Source organism: Alligator mississippiensis, chromosome 5 (genome assembly GCF_030867095.1).
Source record: "Alligator mississippiensis isolate rAllMis1 chromosome 5, rAllMis1, whole genome shotgun sequence".
Taxonomy (NCBI): Eukaryota; Metazoa; Chordata; order Crocodylia; family Alligatoridae; genus Alligator; species Alligator mississippiensis.
This window is the reverse complement of record NC_081828.1, coordinates 29,546,891-29,570,624: the sequence shown is the minus strand read 5'-3', so window position 1 is coordinate 29,570,624 and position 23,734 is coordinate 29,546,891. Positions and strand designations below refer to the sequence as shown.

General features: G+C 45.8%; 1 protein-coding gene across 1 annotated transcript in view; it reads right to left on the bottom strand.

Annotated features, from left to right (window-relative positions):
• Positions 1 to 9,466: 9,466 nt before the first annotated feature.
• Positions 9,467 to 23,734, bottom strand: part of LOC102560436 (calcium-activated chloride channel regulator 1-like) — a 31,471-nt gene continuing 17,203 nt past the window's right edge. Inside the window, exons 9-15 of the mRNA XM_059727649.1 lie at positions 23,310 to 23,487; positions 19,923 to 20,029; positions 19,299 to 19,523; positions 17,985 to 18,255; positions 15,001 to 15,165; positions 12,207 to 12,437; positions 9,467 to 10,652 (exon numbers count right to left, since the gene is read on the bottom strand). Of these exons, the coding sequence (XP_059583632.1) occupies positions 10,216 to 10,652; positions 12,207 to 12,437; positions 15,001 to 15,165; positions 17,985 to 18,255; positions 19,299 to 19,523; positions 19,923 to 20,029; positions 23,310 to 23,487 (1,614 nt within the window). The 3' untranslated portion in view covers positions 9,467 to 10,215. The remainder of the gene's footprint in view (positions 10,653 to 12,206; positions 12,438 to 15,000; positions 15,166 to 17,984; positions 18,256 to 19,298; positions 19,524 to 19,922; positions 20,030 to 23,309; positions 23,488 to 23,734) is intronic.

Here is a 23,734-nt window from a genome sequence, read left to right as displayed (position 1 = left end):
TTGGGCCGCGGCCGTGACGTCACGCGCGGGGCCGGGCCCAACCGTCTCCCTGCGCCGCAATGGCAGCCGGGCCCCGCCCCGCCCCGCCCCGCCGCGCAGTGAAAGCCGCTGCGTCCCGGCGCACGTGGGTCCCTGCCCTCTGGAGCTCGCTGCTGACGGGCGGGGACCCTGCACTGTCGCCTGCGCCGCTCCCGCGCCCTTTCCGTAGTGTCCGAGGGGCGGGTTTGCTCGGGGACGTTGCGGCAGCCACCGCGCGTTTGCGTGTCGCGCTTCAGGCCTGGCTCCGGCTGCCCCGCAGACAGAAACACCCGCCTTTGCACAGGAAGAGGAAGCGGCCAGCAACCAGCTCGGCCCGCGGATGCCTTGTTGACATCCTTTTGTGTAGCGGGATTCCTGGAAGAATGGAAAAGGAAAACGTAGTGGGAGGTGGCCATTGTGCACATAATACTAAGAAGGAGAACATGGAAAGCAATTGTCCAGTTTCTCTCTGCTTCAGGGTAGTTTGCTTTTTTTCCACCTTTCTTTTTATCTCGTTTATATCTCTTCAGCGGCCAGGTGCTTCCTTTAAACCACCTGGTTTGTTGTCTCCATTCGTTGGAACCAGTTTTAGTCGAGGAGTTGTTCGGTGATTGTTTTTCCCCCTGAGCGTTGGCAGAAGCAGCTCCTGGCTAGAAGCAGCTTTCTCCTCCTACAGCTGGCACTGTGGGACGTTTGGAAAGTCCCTGTGGGTAAAATTTTCAGATTTTGATACATAAATAAGCACAGATGTATAACTGCAGGTACTGAGCCCAAGCAGCTCGTATGGGCTAGGTTCATAAAGGAACAAGGCCAGGACCAAGATCCATCAAAGAACAGAGGCAGCACAATGCGAGTGTGGCAATACTTACTTACTTTTAGATGCCTGGTGCCCCGCGATAGTTCACAGACTTGGGTTGGGACTCTCGGCGCTCTAGGGGCAATGCGGTGTCTCGGGGCAGGGTTCACAGCAACCGGGAGTCTGACTGGGGAGGGAATAGGAAATGCTGAGGACAGGCGTGTACCTGGAGTCCCACCTCTCTTTGGGACTTGGGCCTTTTATTTACCTGTAGAGACAGGTGTAGTGACACTCACCGGATGTTCCTTTTGCCAGTGCTGGATTATGACATGTTGAGGCCCTCAACTAAAACTAATCCACGAAATCCACAGAAATGGATTTTCGTGAAATTTTAAGATGAATTATTATTTCTGCACAAATTCATGAACTCAATATGAATAATAACTGTAGAGCCATATATATATATATATATATTTTTTTTTTTTTTTTGTCGCAGAATGAAAATGTCCATATTTAGGGAGTTATTTTCCCATATCTCCTTTATCTCCTTTATTTATCAACTGATTATTATAAAACTTAATAATGAGTCAGGTTTTTTTACTTATTTAGAGGCCCCTCATATTGCGAGGCCCTAAGCTGTAGCTTAAGCCTAAATCTGGCACTGTAGGCATTTCTTTCAAAAACTGAGCAGGGGTCACTCTTGTCTTTCATAATATAGCAAGAGGAAAAGGTGGCGCTCCCCTTTTATATCCAGTAGTTCAATGGATGGAGCACTTGCACAGGAAGAGGGAGACCTACCTTCTATTCCTGCCCTTTCCTGAGAGGACTCAAAACCAAGTTGTGGACACTGGTGTGGCGTAGGTGTAAGCTATACCTACTTAACTCTGTCAAGATTCAGGGTATGTCTACCTTGGCCCAGTGCAGTGCTGTGTAACCTGAGTACCTGAGCTAATCTGATTTGTAGCTACCATGGGGCAACACCCCACTCAAACTGCTTTCTAGGGTGTGGCTGGTGATTGTCTTGTCTTTGTCAGTTTGTTGAGAAGCAGAGGAGGTATGAGGCACGTGAGCCACTGGAAGAATTGTTTTCAAGTGTAAATATCTCATTTAATGTCAACTAAAGTAATGGAAGGTTCAATCATCCTCCCCATTGACTTTACAGGGTTTGGGACCATGGCCGTAATGAGGAACACTTATGGAATAATATATATAAATATTTATACTATAAATATATTGCAGCTAGAAGGCTGCAAGCAGCTGCACTGGGATCTGCAGCTCTCCAGCCCAGCTTGTTGCTGGCAGCAGATGAATGCACACCTCAGGGCAGACAGTGGGGAAGGGGCTAGAGCTGCACTGCCACCAGAAGGATCCAGGCCCCTTGTGGCTCCACCACCACGTGCCCCAAAGGCTGGCCTGCCAAGCAAAATGTCTTCATGTGCCACGCTCTGGCATGCATGCTGGAGGTTACCACCCCCTGTTTTATAACTTAAATACATATATATGAACCATCTGCTGACTCTGTGCCAGAGGAATGGGTATGAATTGAAAGGCAGTGCACCTTGGGAATCAGGGCTTTCACAAAATCTATCAGAAATGTAAAAAGCAGCATGCAAAGTTCCTGCAGTGTCTGTAATGAGTGACACTGCAGGGATTTCATTGATTATATTTTTATTGAGATTTTAGTACATGTTCCATAGCCCCTACCTCCTAGCCACGGTTACAAAATATCTGTCAACATCAGTCAATGGTTACACAAAAAGATTCCTATTAAGAACTTACTGATGTTTCTAAGGTAGTTTGCCAGCTGGAACTAGGGAGAGCCAGTTCTGTGGAACTAGTGTGTGGACCAGAGCTGGAGAAATGCTGTGCATAAAAACCTTAGGATAAATGTGATTGAAAACTGATTAATTCCAGAATGACATGAATAGAATGAACACTGATCTAATATATTTTACATTCTTCCTAGTTTGATAACCCAAGGTGATTTTACTGGAATGGATAAAGGAGATGTGTTTTTGTGTATACGTATATGGGGCTACACTCACATTTGCACCAAAATGACCAGCCAAGTCCAACTTGGTGATAACTTGGACAGGAATGGTAAAAGGAATATTGCCATCTCCTCTCTGAGAAGTTTTTTTTCTGAATGAGCTGTGCATGCTCAGGACTCCATGAAAATTTGAGGGCAGATTGGATGAAGGCAGGAAACAGCTGTTTTCCATGGCTCACGTCCATCTAGAAAACTCCCACTGGTTCCACACTGCAACTGGTACTCTGCTTTCTGTAGTACTTGAACAGGAGCTGTACTGACAGAAGGAAAGAGAAGAGAAGGGCAATGTGAAATAACTGGGAAATGTAGACACCAGTCCTGAATTTGCAGAGTTGAAATGAGCACACAAATATTGTTATATGTCCTATCCTTTCACTTTTTTCTTATTTTTGTCTATGGCCCTTAGAATTTAGACTGTTGGTGCTTTGGGTCAGCTTCTGTCTTTATTCCAGATATCTATCGCTGTGCAGGGCTTTTGAAAAACAATTCACATCAATTATAATGGTGACAGTGATTTAACGGGTCTCTTCTATCTCTTCTTTGGTATTATAATATAATGACACAAATTAAAACTCATAAATGATGCAAAAAAGAGTAGAGTCACTTGGCAAATCCAATATCAAAGTCTGTATGTTAATATACTGTTTGATGTATGCCTTGATTGTGGGACCAGCTCCACTGGGATTCACTTGTGCCCACATGGAGCCCTGCTGAAATAAGAGAGGCTCTGACTGGGCCCATGAGTCTTTTGTACAGAGTCATTCCAGGCATCATAGGCAATAGGAATATTCAAAGAACAATTGGCATAAAGATTAAAACAAATCAACATAAAGCCCACTGTAAAGTAAAATGATTCTCAGCCTAACTGTAAAGTATGGGAGTGAGTTGTGTGAGGAAAACCAATTAGTAATAAAGTTGTAATAAAAATAAAATTAAGTACTGACATCCATTTAAAGCATCTGAAGGCAAAAAGGAGTAAATTGAAAATCTGAGAATTCTGGGGGAAAAAATACTTGCATTTAAAAAATAATGTCAAGACTAGAAAACTGAAAATTTAAAGGCTGTCTTCTGGAGCTTGAAAACCAGTGGAGTATTGAAAAAGGAAGGGTTTGATGGCAATAGTATATCAAAGTTCAAGGCTTAGTGCTTGGCAGGCAGTGTCTTCTAGTGAATTAGAGCATTAGTTTGGGACCAAGGGGACTCTTTCCAGTCTTGTCCCTCACTGGGTGTGAAAGTCCCTTCACTTATCTGTACCTCAGTTTCCCCATCTTTAAACCATGGATAACGAAACTAATTCTCTTGGTAAAGCAGTTTGAGATCTTGTGATGAAAAGCACTGTGGAAGAGCCAGGAATCATCATCATCACAAGGGTGTGGAGCAGGGGTGGGCAGTTATTTTGGGTAGAGGGCCGCTTACTGAGTTTCAGCAAGCCATCGAGGGCTGCATGACCGGCAGCCCAGGACAGATTAATATTAATTTTTCTAAATTTTTGTGGGGCCCCACGGGCCAGATAGAATGGCTTGGCAGGCCGCATCTGGCCCCCTGGCCGCATTTTCCCCACCACTGGTGTGGAGGATGGCACTTAACAGCACAGAATGAATATCTTTCATGTCAACTTGTGTTGCCCTTCTAGTAAGTGCTAACTGTTGTGCAGCAGTTGTGGATGCCGTGGTCCCAGACCACATAGGCTTTGAATACACAATTCTGACAATAATAAGCCAGAAAAAAAGAGCAGTGAAGCCAGGGGATCAGTACAGTGGATTCTGTCCTCTTGCACTCAGGATTCAGGAAGCAGAAGCAGCCAAATTATTTGTACCTCCTGCCCAGGAGTGCAGGAGGTGAAGTGACACACTGCACTATTTAAAACGAGGATTAATCTGTGCCCCACCTTGGCTCCCACTCAGCTGCCTCTCCTCCTATTCCTCCGGCTTCAGTCAGGAACTCCAGGCCTCCCCTCTGGTTTCTGTTCCTGTGTTTGCCCCAGGGGTGGTACGGCCTGGCACAGTCCACAATGATGAAACCCTCTGCAGGTAAGCTGAGTAGGGAGGCTGCTCACCTGTGAGATCAGTGCAGTGAGAGGGGTGGTGTGTGTATGTTTAATAAAAGAGTGGTGGGGAGCTGTAGCTTGTGTGTTGGAGTGGTGGGGGCCTGTAGCTTGCATTATTGTGACCGTATGGTGTGTGGCCCCCCCATTGGTACGACTGTGGCAGGGGAAATACCATGACCACCAAGGTGGTTTCCCTATTGACAGGGGGAAACAATGAACGTAGCAGGGGATAGTACCCTGACCGAGGTAATGCATAACTAGCCTCCCACTTTCACTTCCAGTGGGCAGATCTCGTCTATATGCTGACTTAATGGAAATGGAAGACTCCTCCCTAGCTTGCTCCTGTGGCCATACGGCCGAGGGCAGGCAAAACTCAGGGGCATCCAAGCCCCAAGACTCTGGGTTTGAGCCTGTATATAGGATGTTCGCCAAAGTATTTGGAAGCATCTGAAGCCCCAGGCAGGGGTGGAGGATGCTTGTTGGTAGCAGGGCCACAGCTGGTTCTTGAATGATTCACACAGATTTGGAATTGATTTTGCTGATTTTACTGGGGACATGAAAATTTTTCCTTAAAAATATTGGACACCCTTGATTTAGACAATCAATCGGGGCAAATTTGTTCCATCTAGGTGTATGAACAGGACTTAGTGTGGGTGATGTTCCAATTTCAGTTGGGTCCTCTAGGGCTTTCTGTAAGGTTAGCAGTGTAAAAGAACTGTTAACTAGGCCCGTGCAAATCGGCTAATATTTGCTTTGGATTCGGTCAGTTCGGGGAACAGCGATTTGAGTCGTGATTCGAATCACTGTCCTGAGTTGATTCGGCCAAATCTGATTTAGAGATTTGACTGCCGAATCTCCGAATCGGACAGGCCCCATCCCCCGCCCGCTCTCCCAGCCCCGTAAATGGCTGCCCCGCCTGGCTCCAGGTCCCCACTCTTTGAAAAAGAAAAAAAAAAGGCCCAGCACTCACTGGCTGCTGCCAGGCAGGGGGTGTGATCCCCACTGCCCCGCACTACGAGCGGGGGCTGTGCCGCAAGCCCCGAGAAGCCCTGACAGCTGCTGCAGCAGCCGGTGAGTGGGGGCTGCTTTTTTGGTTTGTTTTTTAAAGAACCAGGACCTGGGGTGGGTGGGGCAGTCATGGGGTGGCTGGGAGAGCGGGCGGGGGATGGGGACTCATGACAGCCCCCCATGCAGCGTGGGGCCATGTAGGGCAGCGGAGATGGCCCCCTCCCCCTCGCCTGGTAGGAGCGGGGGCTTTTTATTTTTTATTTTTTTTAAAGAACTGGGACCTGGGGCTGGGCAGGGCAGCCAATGGGGGTGGGGAGAGGGCTGGGAGAGCAGGCAGGGGTTGGGAGGACTGGGGGGAGCAGGCAGGGGGTCCCCCCTCAACGCCCTCTCCCCTACCCCCTACTTACCAGCATGGAGTCCGGGTCCAGCTGCCGTGGCAGTGAGCAGGTACTGCCCGGATCTCTGAAGCTCTCCGAATCTTTTGTGAATTGATTCAGACCTTTTAATTGGTCTCCTCATTCGATTCGGATTCAAGAGATTTGGCCGCCAAATTGGGCCCAATCTCCTCTGAATTGAATCAACACCCAAAGCTTCAGACAGCACTACTGCTAACAACAACCAATAAATAAAAGCCTGGACATCTTTGCCTCTCTTTAATAAGGGTTTATATGAAGGATTAGAGAATCTCGGGAGTAGTTGTTCTGATCTAACTTTTTTTTTTTGTTGAAAGAATTGCCTGTTGGCTTGTTTTGAATCACCACTAGATGTCAGTGTAACATAAGCACAGTAAGCTGATTGACTTTGTACCAAGAAAGTTTTGAGAACTCAGTACAGGGGATGAGATGGTAATACCTTCCAGGGTAGAAATAACATAAGCAGGCAAATTAAGTGCTGCCAACAAGAGGGGAATCAGTTTAACTTTGGACCACGTGAGGAAGCTAGTCCTTGCCAATATTGTTTTTTGTTTTATTTTTTCCTCTGTATTTTTCCCCTAATGGGGTCTTCTCATCTGTTCTCTAAACTGAGATAGATTTTCTTGAAGATGTAGGAGTGGTTTTGACTTCCTCCAGATCCCAGCAGTGTTGCTCCTGTATTAGCCATAGGTTAGGGTGACCATCTGTCCCTAATTGAGTGGGACAGTCCTGGAACAGGATCATCAAATTCCAGTCATGGACTGCATGACTCCAGGACAGCATTTATCCTGGATTTGTAGTGTCGTGCATGGATCTGGGCTTCCCCTTGCAAGCTGGAATGCAAGGGATGAGAGCATGTGACCCCCAAATTTGTGCTACGGGCTCAGTGGCAGCAGCCCGGGCACCATGGCTGGCAGCAACTACCCCAGAATTTGGGCCGGCTGCAGCCAGGAGGCTACAAACAGCTGCTGCTTCCCCATCCCGGCCCTGGCCACAATAGGCGCAGTGCTGGCACCTGTGGCCTTCCCAGAGGTGGGGCAGGGAGACAGCTGTGGCCGGGGCCAGGGTGGAAGGGGAGCAGCTGTTTACAGCCAGCTGGGAGGATGGAAGCCCCGCAGCAGGCAGCCTGGGCTCCGTAGCTATCAGCAGCTCCCCAGAACCTGGGCCAGCTGCAAACAGCTGCCACCTCCCAGCCCCAGCTGCCTCCCAGCCCCAGCCCCAGGCTCCAGGGAGGCAGCAGGTACCAGCAGTGCTCCCTGCTGTGCTGCCCTCACAGCCACTTCTGAAGAGCAGCGTTGGAACCCGTCATGGCAGGGCACAGTGGGGGGGGGGGGGTGCGCAGAAAACTGCCTGCTGCTCTGAGTTCCCTGCTGCCCTGGACACTTCCCCTGTAGGCTGGGACAGCAGTGAGGGGCACAACCCTGCGTGCTGTCCATGCTGCTCCCCTGCACACAGGGGAAGTGTGGCCCAGCAGCACGGAGCTTGCAGCAGCAGGCAGCTTCCCTGTGTGGCTCCTCTGTGCGCTGCCTCTCTGGGTCACACATGCTGTGCTCCTGTCCCTGCTGCCCTCCTCTGGGCCCTCCGCAACACAGTGTGTGCGACCCAGAGCAGTAGCACACAGAGGGACCGCACAGGGAAGTGCACACACTGTGCTCCCTCACTGCTGTCCTGGCCTGGAGGTGAAGTGTGGCCAGGGCAGTGGGGAGCTCAGAGCAGCAGTCAGCTTTCTGCACCCCCGCTGTGCCCTGCTGTGCTAGGTTCCAATGCTGCTAGGCAGAAGCAGCAGTGAGGGCAGTACAGTAGGGAGCATTGCTGGTATCTGCTGCCTCCCTGGAGCCTGGGGCTGGGTCTGGGACTGGAAGGCAGCTGGGCCCAGGCCAGAGCTGGATCTGGGAAGCAGCAGCTGCTTGCAGGTGGCCCAGGTTCTGGGTAGCTGCTGATAGCCACCGAGCCTGGGCTGGGAGGCAGGGGCTCTGGGCAGGGGGCATGGGGCAGCAGGGCTGGGGGGACAGGGACACAAGCAGGGCATCCTGCTGTGCCCCCTGCCCTCGTTTTGTTTTTCTGCATGCCAGCATTCTGGCACCTTTCAAGGTAGGCATTGTGGGGGTTTTTTGGCACTCTGGCCTAAAAATGTTGCCTACCCCGTCCTAGTCTTTACCAGACCAGGAGTGAAGGAGCACCTGCAAACAAAATCCTCCTATAGTGGTGACAGCTTGATCACCGAGTCAAAAACTGCTAGGCTCCCATGCCATTTTTACTATGAAGTAAAATTTCAAAGATTATTGTTAACTTGAAAAAATTATTAATGCAACAGATAGGATATGTCTGAATGGCCAGATCATCGCATAAGAAACCCTTTTGTTTTTGGAATATTTTACTGGACATTATTTCACTAGGCTGGAGATTATTGAAAAAAAATTATTAAAAAAAAAGTACACAAATTCCTCAATCCATATGTTCTGACTAGCCAATTGCCCATCAAGAATAATTGGGGTTGGGAGACAGGGACAGAGGCCTGTATCTAGCCCCAGGCCCCCTCCATGCTTAGAGTCTGGCCCTGCTGTCCTGTCCCTCTGCCCCCCACCCCAAGTCCAGGCCCATTCCCCCTCTCCCCCAGTTTTGGGTCTGGTGCCACTCCCCTCCCCTACCCCTGATCTCTGGGTCTGCCCGGCCCGCATCCACCTGCCTCCTTTCCCCTCCCTCCTAGCTGTTGGCAGGGCCTGGTGCCAGGGTGCCATAACCATGCCTCAGCTCCCGCTCCCGCTCCCCCTCTCTGCTAGCTTTTGTCAGGGCCTGGTGGCTCCGCATCCCCCTGTGTCTGGCCCTGTCCCCACTTCTTCTCCAGCTGGGGGAGGGGAGAATGGGCCTGCTCCACTGCTCGGTCGCCACCGGCTTCAGGAGGGGGAGGCAAGGGTGCACTTCCCACCCCTCCAGCTCAGGCCCCTGTGTTCGCACCGTCTCCTGGCCAAAAGCTCTTAGAGCACTCTGATTGGTTGTTTCAGTCAGTCAGAGTGCGAATAAAGCATTATGGACAGACAGCCTAACACTTTTATAATAGTAGAAAGTTGTATAGTCTTTATGTATTCGTCTTAAGCCTACAAGCATTTAGCCTTGGGAGTAAGTAAAACTAAAAAGTAAAAACAAGTACAAAATACCATACTTCTGGATATTACTGAGATATTTTATTAGCCTCCTGCTCTTGCATTCACGGTTATCAAAAGAGGTAAAGAACAGCACCACAATGCACCACACAAGGTATATTAAAATAAAAATGGAGCATCTGCTGTATCTGTAAAACCGTTAATGTCTGTATTATAGTATGTATGTTGCTCAACTCTTTCCAGTCCCCAGTGAAAAAGCAAACAGGCATTTGTTACTGCATGATAAATTCTTGCACAGGAGAGATCTTTCTGGTTGAAAGGATGTTTCCTGTGGAGAAAACTGCATGAATGCCTGTGTGCTCCCAGTTTCTTGAGGGAAAACAGCATTTCTCCCGCTAGAAATGTAACACCTGTACATGCCCTTAGATAAACATTATGCTCACTTTACCTAATAAAGAAAAGAAGGCATAATGTTGCAGAAATCTAACAATGTAAGAGTTAAAGAGCCTAGACTATTCTAAGTTGGCTGATATGAATTACAGAGTGAACATGATTTGATATGTAGTATTTAATCTATGTACATGTCTTTGAATAGGAGAACTATTGCAAGGCTACAACTAAATAGACAAGAAAGGCACATAAATGGGTATCTGTTTTAAAATCACTGCAACTAATTCATCAATATTGTATATTACAAATATATGTGTCTTTTATGCATTTTGAAAATTATAACTAGAACTTCTAAGGATACATTTCTTCTCAACTTTCATTTTACAGTTATATTATGTGCTCATGGCAGTGCCTCTCCTTCCATGTTTCTTATGTAAAATACACATGGTTGTACTTATAATAATGCACAGAACTACTACAGACCCAGTTACTATTAGAACTACTATTGTAATATTAACACCATTATTAAGGTTATTGTTATTAGGAGGAGGAGGAGGAGTATTAGGCAAGGATTCCCTTGGAGGCAAAAACAAGGCAGCTTGTGCTATATTAGATGGTTCTGAGGTCAGGGAGGCATTATCTATGGCACGGATTGCAATATAGATTATGGTACCATTTTCTGCTGTTATATTTTCTGGTTTAAATTGAAATGATTCTTTGGTGCCGGCAGGCCGAGGTATCAAACTAGAGGTATTCACAGAAGTAGCATTCTCAAAGGCTTCCTTTAAGTCCAGGAAACTTTCACTCATTTTTATTATGTACTGCTTAGCTGAAGAAAAAAAGTAAATGAAAAAAGAATATGTTAGTGGACCTGTTTCAGCTTCTGCACATACAGGATTAGCAAACAGATATGTTTTAATTGGAACTTGGATGATAATCCATTTCTGTCTCAATCACTGGCAAGTCTGTCCAATCGACTACCAACTTTTCTTTCTGAGGAGGCTTGGACAAGATCTGTATTAGAAATTGTCAGGCCCATACCTTAACTGGGTCAAGGCTCTCTTGTTAACTTCTGTTAGACACTTACAGCTCTGTCCAGGCTAAGCAAAAAACTAAACCCAGGAACTGAAGAGTCTTTCGTGTGACAGTGCAGTGCTCAGCTCATGATGCCCACCTCACATGCACTTTGCAAGATTTTCTGTTAGACTAATATTAGCATTACAGTTTGAGAAATTTCTCATGCTATACTGTATTGTTGCATGAGAGAAATTTCACGTTTCTCTGGTGAGTCTCCAGGTCACAAAAGAGAAAAAGACAAAGCTGAAAAGAAAGCAAACCCCAAAACAGACAGAAATAAGTCCCTGCAAGTTCCAGCACTCCCACTGTCATGTAAAGAGACTAAACAACACAATAAAGTGGCTGCTTGATTTTAGGAGATGTTGTTGTAACTGTGTTTGACTTCTCAGATTTTCAGGGCACTAGTACTGTTATTTTTCCAGGGCTTCTGCTATAGACTTTTCTAGGTTTTATGTTTGATTTGACTTCTAATTATTTTCCCCACAATTTTACACACTATTTCTTCAGAGAATAGAAAAAGGTGCATGATTCATACAGCTCTGCATCACTAGCAAATCCTCTTAATGGAGGATATCTTTCCACTGCTGGCTACCCTACCTATGAAGCTATGTTGAGCTGGAGAAGAAGTAGCAAGGGAGCACGTAGTAGAAGCTCAGTTCAGTCCCAGGGTGAGCTGATTACAAAGAGTTTCAGGGGTGTGTAACGCTAGAGCGGTTCTCTATGTGACTGTCAGTTGCAAGTTCTTTCTTATGTGCTGAGGATTGCATGCGTACCTCAGTAATAATATAACAAAATTATGGGACCTGGTTACAACATGCATAAGATGCATAAAGTGGGAGGCACCTTAGCTAATTCACATAGACTAAATCCTAGCAATGCTTATGTTTTAAGCAGCTCTTCTAACTGTATATCAGCAGGGTAAACTGGAGTAGGATTGATCAGCATGACTGGTGATTATGTTTTTAATTTAATTGTTTTGCTGCTGTTTATAAGAAAGTGTAGGATAGGTCAAATACTTTTTAACCTAAAATGCAAAACGTATCAGGGTTTGGGAACATTCCATGTTTCTCTGTCTTTTTTATGGAGGATTAGGGAGCGCTACTCTGAATATCATGTTGAACAGAGTAATTTTTTGGTTATTTGTCCTGATCTATCTTAGCCTGAGTCATAGGATCTAACACATTATGGCTGATGCAAAAGATGTAGCTGTTTTTCTCATCCCAGCCTGGCTGGTGTGATTCTGTAATTTCAGCTGGCTGACAAGAAAGCATAATTTCCACCTTATTGAAACAAAACTTAGACATACCTTGTCCCATGTCAAGGTCTCCCCCTGGAGCTGTCCATGATAAGTGAATGCTTTCATCTTCTATACGAGCCTCCAGATCCATAATTTTACAGGGTGGAAATATATCGGTGTATGCTCCCACTCCACTCACTACCAAAGAACCTCCTGATGCTGTTCTGCTGAAGCTTCCTAGTTTTGCTTGAATTTCCTCATTATTAACTTCAGGTCTTGGTGCATTCATTTGGATTGTACCTGCCCCCAAAATCATTCATAGCTTATTAGTACAACACTCCAAACTACAACACTTTCTTTTACCATTAATTTTCTACCAAAATATATTATGCAGTCATGTTGCAAAATTTTACATTGGTAAAAAAAATACTAAGGATTGGACTCAACCAGGAAAATGGGAATTGGAAATTAAACATTAGTGCAATGCGACAGGTCATGACAGGCCATGCAATTCTGGGAGTGGAGCATAAAATTCCTCATATCCAAATTGGGGGATTGCTAGCTGCCATCATGGAGGTCAGGAGGATGGGGAAGAGGGAGGCATCTGCAGCTGTACCCATTCAATAACATGGAAGCAGCAGTTGTGGAGCCAGGAACTCCTTACTCCCCAGCTGCTGCTTCCATGGATACCTGGGGCTCCCAACTGCACGCCCACATTTTAAAAGTCCATAAGATCAAGATCAGGAAGCCTTTCACTGATGTTGATCTCGCATGTCCCAGACCTTTAAAAAGTGGGTGTGTAGCTGGGAGCCCCAGCTGAATGCCCATTCACTTTAACTTCCCTGGGTGCCATAAGCCTGACACCCGCGAGAGGCTCCTTAATGTTGGTCTCATGGGAAGCATGCATCATGGTGCAGCTGGGTATGGAGAAGCTCCTCCATCCCCCACTGCACAGTACTGGCTTAAAGAGGCACCCACACTAGCAGCAGGGAATGGAAAAGCTCCTTCATCCCAACTGCTTGCAACAGGTGCCTTTTTAAGCAGTGTGTGGAACTGGGGATGGGGAAAGCTGCTCTCACCCCCACTGTACTCACCTATTTAAAGAGTTGCCTGATGCTAGCAGCTGGGGATAAAGGAGCTTTCCTATTCCCTGCTGCCTCTTTAAACCAGCATGTGCAGCTGGGGATAGAAAATGCTTCCCCATAGCAGCTACACATCTGACATCAGGAAAGAGGGAGCAAGGGGCAGTCAGTTTTAGAACCTGGAGCTGCCACCAGCACAATCATGACTATTGAATGGGAGTGGCTTTGTCCTAGGTCCCAAGATTGCCTGTACTGGACCCCAATGCTCAGCTATGCATTAGGTTTCAGCACCAGGCAGCCCAGGACCTGGTTCAGTGCCATTACTTTCCCCTGTCTGAACCTGAGGATTAGGCAGGGGAGGGCTGGGTGCCAGACCCTGGAGTTGTCCCATACCCTGAGGCTCACTGGGACTTGAGTGACTATACACATGTGCTGGGGTAGAGAGGGATGTTTTAATTAGAGTGGCTCTCAGGACCTGCTCGAATTACTATGCCTGCAGCATTAGGGTTTTCCCAGACATGTGCTCGTTTTGGGTCCTCTGATTTCTGTCCAGGCAGTTTTCTGAAGTATGAACAAATGTCTGGGGTTTTGCTAGTAGAATTGCATTTCCTGGCTTGCCCTAGTGGCTTGCATGTTTACCAAGGAGTCGGGTTTTCTGTTTGTTGTGGAAAAAAGAGGGTTTTCTTCTTTAAACAAGGAAACCATAGGTTTTCCCTTGCTGGCTGGCAGCCTTCCAGCGTGCAAGGAGCTTCTTGGGGTGATTGGAGGCAGGGGGCACCACGTGTGTCTGTGTGCACACACACATGTGGTTGGCATACTGCCAGACAGGGTGGTGGGAGCAGCCTCAGTAGCTGGATCCAGTTAAGCCTGTGCAGGGTGGGGGTTGGAGGGCCAGGACTTGAGGCCATTTGTTTGTGGTGGCCATTTGTGTTTGGAGTGCATATTTTAAATGAGGAAGCTGATTTCCATGCCAGAATGGAGGCATGGGGATGTTGGAATGGCTGTCAGGACCTGGCTCCATACTGGGCTCCCAGTTGCATAGAGAAGGGGCAGAGCTCACTACTCAGCATCACTCACACCCTCCTTGCAAGCTCCACAACTGAGGATTAACCCTGTCACAGCAACTGGTGAATTGGCTCAGCAGCACTCAGTTCACCAGTGGCTGTGCCATAACAACTGTTATATGACAGGGTTCAAACTTCAGCTGCAGGGTTTGCAAGGGGAGTGTGGTGGTGAAGAGAACAGCCTGTGCTCCATGCAGCCAGCAAGCTTTATCTGTCACAGCCATTGCTAATTCAGTCAATTGAGACTCAGCAAGTAGAGAACTCAGGACAGGAGTTTTATGAATCCTTTTATAAATCTCTCTTCAAATAAAGTTTTATTTTAATTAACACTTTTGTACTCAACCTCTCCACCCTCAGTATTAAGACAAAACAGAATTTAAATTTTCTTCTGCTGATTAAATATAGACTTTAAATTATTTCTCATTTTCAGGCTCCTTGGTGTTCATGGCTCCCATAGAGTACTGTATTTTTTATTACAGCATTTCTATAATAAAGTAAATCATTCTTATTAAATTATTGTACATAGTGCTCATGTTTAGTAAAATAACATACTTCCAGTTATTATTTTTGAAAAGTACAAATGCTAGTCAAAAAGTTAATATAACAGATCTTAAGCTTTAAAAAACATTACTGTGAAAGTAAATTAGCCCCCATCAGCCATCATTTGCGCACACAAATCCACACCAAGTATTTTAAAACTTTTTTAAATGCCCTTACCGTTCTCTATGTAGCCTGGCACATACAAGGCTCGACTTTGTCTCCTGCCCAATCTGACAGTTTTATCTTTTCCATGGACACGCACTTTCAAGTTGTATCTACCATTTGCCTGTAAAGATGTGAAGAACCTGGAATAGATTCCATCATTCTTGGCAACATCAGCACCTTGGCATAAAACATTAAGAGTTAACATCCAATGCCAGTTATCTTTTGGTAAGCAATGTCATTTAGGCTGTTCAGTACTTGAGCACAAGTGGTCCTGCTGTTACTGGAGTCAATTATCATTTCAATGAGGACATCAATGAAAACTACATTATCTCTTATGATAGTTTAGGCTTAATATATATTCATCTCAGGGTAACAATGTAGCATACAAACTAGAGATGTGAACAGTTAAACAATCATTGAACAGATCAGCTCAGTGATAACAGGTTGTAGCTTACTGGTTATTATTTAGCCTGGGCCCAGGTGCTGGAAGGGAAGCCCTGTGGTGCTCCAGCAGGACCTAGAAGGTGGCAGGGCAGGTGGGAGGGAGAGGAGAGAAGAGGGGGAGGGGGTAATTAACAACCTAATAGCTCTAGGCTGGGGGAGGGAGGGAGAGTGGAGGGGGTGGGGGGCTCCCTGCTCTCTCCTTCGCACTGTGCCAGCAGCTACGGGGAACTGGTAAAGCCCATTTGCGGCTACTGCGTGCCACTCCTCCACTCTATCAATGTTGCTACATATACAATAATGATCATATTCATACAATAATATCAACCCTTCACCACTACACAATCAATAACAGAAAAAGATATTCAAAGTGTATGATAACTTTTAAGATAGTTAATTGGTACAACATATGCAAGACCCAAGTTGCTCTCATAGTCTTAATTAGCACTTGAGTTTTCCACAAGCACTTCCATACAACTGCTTGCCTCAAAATAAAAGTGTGTTTCGACTTCGATGACCCAATTCTCACTCATTCACTGGCAAGTTAGAGCGAGTAAGCTAAAGTAAATAAGAACAAGGCTTATTTGCATATTTATTTGCATATTTGTCAGTTTATGATAGTTTTTCAAATATAGTAATTTTGAGCTTCCAATATGATAATTACATCTTTAAGACCTGGCAATGCTGTCCCTCCAGCATTGCTGCAGCTGGCTCCAGGAAGCCACAGGTCAGTGGCTGCAGCCCCTTGCTGGTGCTGTTGCCTATGGCTTCCTGGCTGGTGGCAGGCAGCAAGCCCTGCCAGGCAGGCAGCATTGCCCAGGCTCTGGCCAGTAAGAGGCTGCAGCCACTGGCGTGCAGGTTCCCAGGGTCAGCTCCTATAACGCAGAGGGGAGGGGAAGGAAGAGGCAGGCACTGGCAGCTCCTCCCCATGGTAGCTCTGCCCTGCGCTGCTACAGCTGGCCCCGGGGAGCCGCATGCTGGTGGCTGCAGCCCCTCGGGCTTCCTGGCTTATACTGCCTACCTCGTGGGTCTAGTTTGGCCCCTGGCTGATCTGAGGAGGTGGGTGCCGCCCTTTCTCCATGGCAGGGCAAGGTGGAGGTAAGTGGATGCAGGGTGACTCCCCTGAGTCTACAGGTCAACCTCATGGTGTACCCCGCCTGCCACATCTGCGCCTGGAATGGACTGAGAGAGGACCCACCTACCTCCCTCTTTGTGAGGCGCAGCCCTGGGGAGCTGCTGAGTGCCCACCGTACCTTGAGGGGCTGGAAGAGCCCTGCTTGTGCTGGGCTGGGCAGGGGTGCCCTGCAGGCCAGGCCGGAGCAGCACCACATGGGCCAAGCCAGGGGTTGCCATACCGATTAATCTTTTAACCTCTTGTGATTACAACAGGTTAAACAAATATTTATTTAATCAGTATTTACATATCTAATTCAACCAATGTAATTGCTATTGTTTCTGGTGGTCTCCACTAGATTAATCATTCTCATATTGTGGTTGGTGGGTCCCTAAAATGCCATATTTTCTTGCATATTACATCCTTACCCCATCAACCTATTTTCATAAGGCAGAATGAAGAATAAAAGATTTTTGCAGAGTCATGGCTGGATGCTGCCCTCATGGAATAGGGACATAGTCTCTACTTTGTTAGTAAATGTGGCAAAGCTCCTTAAGGCTGAGATACGATCAGAATATCGGGCTGTGGGAATGAGCAGGCCTGCAGGATGATACTTTATCTCTAAACTTATGTTTACACCTCAGTCAGAGCTCGGACTCTAGATGTTTGGGCACATCTGTGCAAAGCTAGCACTTTAGCCAGTGTGGGCTAACCCACCAAACATTTACTCAGCTCCTTTATTGGCCTTTGCAGCCCATTCTAAGCTCTGTATCATTGCTGTTACACTGTTAACGGTTGAACCCCAGGGCTATGCATTTAAATTGCATTGCATCTCTAGATACTATGTCTGTGAAAGAGAGAATGATAACTATTTAATGCCCGCTGGCAGAGGGGCTATGGTTAACATTTTAGTTAGCGAAGAGTGGGTTAAAATTAGGGCCTCAGCCAAGATTCACAAGACATGGTACAAACTATAGAAACAGTCTCTCTTTTCTTATTCTGTCTCCTCAGGGGCACAATGGATACACAAGGTCTGAGCTAAATCATGGTTCAGATTTGTCTCCACCCTCTTTTGTCCCTTCATGGTTACTTGCATCATGGGTAACAACACAAGAGGGGAAGCAGGCATCGCATTGCCAGTTTGCCCCTCCTTGTGTACAGGTTCTCTTTCCTCCTCCCACAACACTCAGGGCAGCTGTCAGTATATTGGGGTACATAGTCTACAGCAGCTTAGACACCAACCAGTTTATGGTCATTGTAAAGTGGTGGGGATGACCAGAGTCATTTTTTTCTTTTGGAACCCCTTACCCCGGGCTCGTTACATGGCCGACTTCTTAGAGAAAGTCTGCAAGTAGCATGCAGTAGATTCTAAAAGGTAGAACGCAGGCGGGGAGAATGCAAATGTCTAAATAAAAAGCAAAGACATTTATTAAAAAATTACCTGAGCCATTGTCAAGAAGTTCCAAATCTACTGCGGTTCCAGCCTGAGTTTCAACAGTGGCTATCACAGTTGCACCAAGAACAGGCAAGAACCCTTGGCTAACTTCTGCATAAATAATCATTGGACTAGGAACACTGTTTGTATCTTTATTCATGTGAGCTCTCACAGTCACTGGAGGCACATCCAAAGATGCTGCTCGAGAGGTTACTGTCATTGATATGACTTGAGAGGCTGTATATTTATTTTGAATCTGATAATGCCAGTCTCCCCACTGCAAATTGAAAATTAAAAAAAAAGTTTATTATATGAACACAATATAATATGAGCAGCCTTGTTCCTCGTACCTAGTCATTTATTATATTAGGTAAAAGGAGATTTTTCAGTGGCATTAAGAGCACTTAGGGCAGGGGTGGGCAATTATTTTGGCTGGTGGGCCACTTAATGAGTTTTGGTGATCTGTTGAGGGCCACACAGTCTTTCAGAAGATGTAATTTTAACATATTACAGATAAAAACCAAATAATTATACTAAAAATCAGACATCCATTATAACATTTAAATTTTATTTAAAAAATAATTTTTGTCTTGATTTATGCTTTTTGAGGAGTATATATAGAGACTATTGCATACTAGCTCAAAATAAAGTCTTATTCTTGTATATTCTGTGGGGTGGTGGGGTGTGTGTGTGGCAGGGGGGAGGGGTGGGGAGCAGTGTGCACTTGTGCATGTGGTGTTGCCTGCACCCTAAGTCCCAGGAGCTGGTCGGTGGTGGGCAGAGGGAGAGGGTGGCAGGGGGCATGTGCAACACAGTTCACTTAGGTGGTGCAGGTGTAATCTGCCCCCCACCTCATCTGGCCTGTGGCTGCCCCGACGGCGCTCCACATGGGGTGAGCCCCACCCACTCCTGCCCAGGGCAGCCCTCGCCATGGTCCCACCTGGATCTGTTCTGCATTCATCAATGGCCCTGGGTCCAGCCAGTGTACACAGCTTCCCAGTGGGGCAACTTTCACTGCTACTGCAGCCACGTGCGTACAGGCACGTTTAGACACACCCAGTGATTACAGAAACTTGTTTCCTTAAACACATTAGCCTGATGGGCTGCGTAGGCTTGCCTAAAATTTTTTTGACAGCATGTTATAAAAGTGTAGGTGACACGTACATTAAGGTCAACTTCTGCAGAAGGTTTGCAAAGCAAACGAAGGATGAAGCTGGTGGTTTTGTCATTGCCTTTTTACTTGTAAAAATAGCTCATGCACTTTACTCCATGAAAGATAGTATAGTGTACAGACACAAAAAGAGAGAACATGCACTTTACCTCTGCGGTGCCTGCTATAGTGAGTCGAGCTGTTTTGGGGTTTGCAGTACTAGTGGTAAAGTTAATATTTTTATACTGTTTTCCTTTAGGGTCCTTGAGGAAAATGCTTGGTAAAGACCCACTGCACGTAACTACGAAGAAGGTATCATTTCCTACAGTCCTGTCAACAGTCACTGACCCATTCATCCACTGACTAACTGCAACTTGTAGAGCTTGGCTTTCAAGCTGTCAGACAAATGAAATATGATTTATGGTTAGATAGCAGGTAAATACTTAAAATACAACTAATTTTCCTCTTATGAGGATGAACAACTCTGATATTATGGCAATTCAGCGGATACTCTGGGTGGGGAGGCTTTGTGCCGCTGCTGGAGAAGGGAGCCAGGGTAATATTAATACTATAACAGCACTACTGTGAGCAGATCCCATGTTCTGCACAGAACTGAGTCCTGTGAAGAAGGCAGAAGGTTTGTACTGTTGCTGTCTCCATGCCCAAGGGAAGCCAGCAGGACTGATAGAGCCACCACACAGTGCAGGAGTTAGGATTACTAGTGATAAAAATGTCTCCTAATTGCCCTGTAACTGCTTTATAATGGGAGGCAAAACAAACTTTGAAACTCAGACCTGAATAGATTGTTGAGAAATATTTCCACTTCCTGATGAAATCCCACTGAATGCATCAATTAGACTACTGGATTCCAGGGCATCTGTAGCAGAGTACTGCAAACCTCCTGAAATGCAAATGTTAAAATGATTAGAACAGGAACTTAACTATAGGAATTAATATATCTTTGCCGTGAGCCTTGTGCTTAAAATGGTACTCCATTTAGATAGTCCATCTAATTAATTTTCAGCTTGTGAATGTCTTGCCTTCCATGCATGCTTTGTGGGAATGATGGTCTAGAATCTGTTGGGGTCAGCTCATTCAAGGGTCAGCACCCCTGATCTGGGCAATCTTCTTAGCCAAATTTCATATTGCCTGATCTGACAGGATGTTCATGCTGTCATGTGTCCTCAGGTACAGTTCTCTCTCATTTCTAAGGTGTTTTTGGTAATTTTGGGCTCTGAGCCATGTCATTCCCACAACGTGAAATTCTGCAGTGAAAAGCATCTCTATATAAATTACATGGTTTAATTCTATGAATAGTTCTTCTTAGTGTGATGTAGCTCATATCCAGTTAGTTTTTTAGTATCCCAGGGGAGTTCCATTACCAGTGGGTTACAGAAGGATGCTCCTTCCTGCTTGACTTCCTGCAGGCCCCCTGATTCTTGCACTCTTGACTATCCATTGCCCCAGCTTCAACAGAAAGGAGGGAAGGTTTCCCCACTCAGTCTGTTCTGTAGTGTGGCAGTTAATGCACTGAAAGTGCATTTGAATACTCTGAGGTTGAGGAAGGCTTATAACTAGGCACCTACTTAAGTCATGGCAAGACAAAGCCATTTTTGTAGCTTGCTCATGGCACAAAGGGCCAATTTCACAGGCATTTCCTGGTGCCCCTGCCCCTCACTGCTGATTGGCAGATAGGCTCCACCATTGCCACATATAGTCAGAGAGACTCAAGCTCATGAGAGTGGCTGCAGGTATTACTGTGTTATCTAAGTATTGTGGTAAGGTTTGGGAGACTCTAAAACAGTATATTATATGAATAATATGCTGTGGGGTTTGGGGATTAATTTTGCGGGAAATCCCAGCTGAGAATACTTGTTGGCAATTGCAGATACCTCCAGTTTTTCCTGGTTTCTGCCAATTAAGGAGGTCCCTGCTTATAACTCAGGTGGCCCACTTGCTGGCCAAGTGGTCAAAGCACTAAGTCATTGTGTTACAGGAAGCAGCACCATTACCAATGATCTGGAGCTGAATTTAGTGTGCATTAGATATGCTTGAAGCATGGTAAGTAGATCAGATCTCTTCACAGACTTAGGTGCTTCCCAGCACCAAACTGAATTCTGCAAAGCTTAGGCAGAATGTAGACTGTGAAGAGATCAAACTGGATCACTTCTCAGCATGCTCTGAAGCCCAAGTATAGGTGCACTGGAAACTTTCTAGTCCAAACTGGAGGCGCCACCTCAACTTGTGGTTTGTGAAGCAGGCCCAATCTGGATTACTTAGTAGAAGTTATTCACTAAAATTCTGCCTGTCTTGCTTGGGTACCTATGGGACCAAACTGGATCAGGCCCTCAGTTAACATTTCTGTAATGGTATGCAGACCAGAAAAAGTTTATCCTGAATCCCACCCTCCCAATAGATGTTTTGCTTTATGACAGTACCCAGGAATACAAACTTGAGTCACTAAAGCAAACAGACATGACTGAACAGACATTCTGAGGGATAGCCAACATGACTTAGTTGTGGGTAGGACTTATCTGACCAATCTCATTTCCTTCTGTAACTACCTGACACATCACCTGGACAAAGGAGAAGAGGTTGATATCATATATTTGGACTTCAAAAAAGCCTTTGACCTGGTGTCCCATGATGTCCTCATGGCAAAATTGGGGAACTGCGGCCTCAACATCGTTATGGTCCAATGGCTGGGGAACTGGCTTCAAAGTCAGACCCAGAGAGTGGTTGTTGATGAAACTGAATCAACATGGCGCATAGTGACAAGTGTTGTCCTCCAGGGCTTTGTTCTCAGCCCTGTACTCTTTAACATATTTCAAAATGATCTGGACTCTGGTATCAGAAGTGGACTGACTAAGTTTGCTGATGACACCGAACTATGGGTAAGTGTGTTCACACTTGAGGATAGGCTGGTGACCCAGGTTGACCTCAACAGGCTCGCAAGGTGTGTGAAAGAAAACCTGATGGCATTCAACATGGAGAAATGCAAGGTGGTCCACCTCAGGAGGAAAAACCCACATCACACTTATAGACTCAACAATGCTACACTTGCTAGCAACATGCCTGAAAGAGACTTGGGGGTCATGATTGACCACAAGATGGACATGAGCCACCAATGCGATACTGCAGCCAGCAAAGCAAACAAAACTCTGGCTTGCTTCTATCAATGCAACTGAAGCAAGACCCAACAATTTATCCTTCTGCTATACTCAGCCCTGGTGAGGCTGCAGATGGAGTACTGCATCCAGTTCTGGGATCTGAAATTCAGAAAGGTTGTGGAGAAGCTTGAAAGAGTGCAAAGGAGAGCCACACACATGATCAGAGGGCGAGAGACCAGGCCTTATGAACAAGGGCTGAGAGTCATGGGACTCCTCAGCCTGGAGAAGCATAGGCTCAGGAGTTACTTGGTGGCAGCCTATACATACATAGGGGTATGCATCAGGAACTGGGAGAACATCTGTTCACCAGGGCACCCCAAGGGAAGGCAAGGTTCAACGGTCACACAATCCTGGAAGACTGCTTTAGGCTGGACATAAGGAAAAACTTTTTTTTACTGTCTGAGTCCCCAGGGCCTGGAATAGGTTCCCCCCAGAGGTGGTGAAAGCACCTGCTGTGGACACCTTCAAGAAACATGGAATTAAACTGAGCCTAAAATACCACATGGAATTCCCACTGCAGCATCATACAGCATCCACACAGTTTCACTTAAAGTGGCAGACCTAACCATTTTAGCATAGTGCTTACAGACTCCTGAGCTAGAGCACGCTGTCTGTTGCTATTTGAAAAAGCAGCTTTTTTTATAAAAGAAAAAAAAATTATAACCATATATTTTGGAAGGTTTACAGATGATTGCCATTTAAATAACAGAAACCAAATCTTAGTTCTTACACACTGTGCTTATCTTCTATGTAAAGAAACATGTAACTGTATAATTATCTAATCTCTTTACATAGTAAGATGTTACTACTTAACTATTTTTCAAGTAGAAGCAAGTAAAAAGAAAATGATATTCCCTTTATTCAGATAAGAATTAATATTCTACAAATGAGCCTTGAATACAGTAACTAAGTTCATTTTCTTTCCACATTTCAAGCTAAAATGTGCTTTGCTTTTGCATTTCATCACTAAAATATGCCTGCCAAAGCAGTATTCATTAGAAAAGTATTTACCTGTCATTTTCGAAAATAGTTCTAGTTCCGGGGCTGCCTTTGGCCCTAAAGCAATGGTGTGAATGACTGATCCACTGCTTCTCACCTCCTCAAGGCAGGTTCTCATAGTGGTGTCTTCTCCATCTGTCAGCAGCACAATTTCAGACCCATCTGTATTTGAGAACTTTGCCTTAATCACCTAAATTGAGAAGAGGATCCACAGCATTAGCAGTGGAACGTCATTGGTAACATCACCTTCCCTAAAAGTTAACATGTGCATTAAGGAAAATTATTGCCTTAAGTTTATTTCAAGGCAAAGCCCTTTCCTTGCAAATGGGAAGTTTTTTGGAGTGGAGGGGATATCAGCCAACATGAACACATTTGCATTATCTTGCCTACATTATACAGTTCAATAGTTCAGGGGAGAGGGATTCTACCAGCAGCAC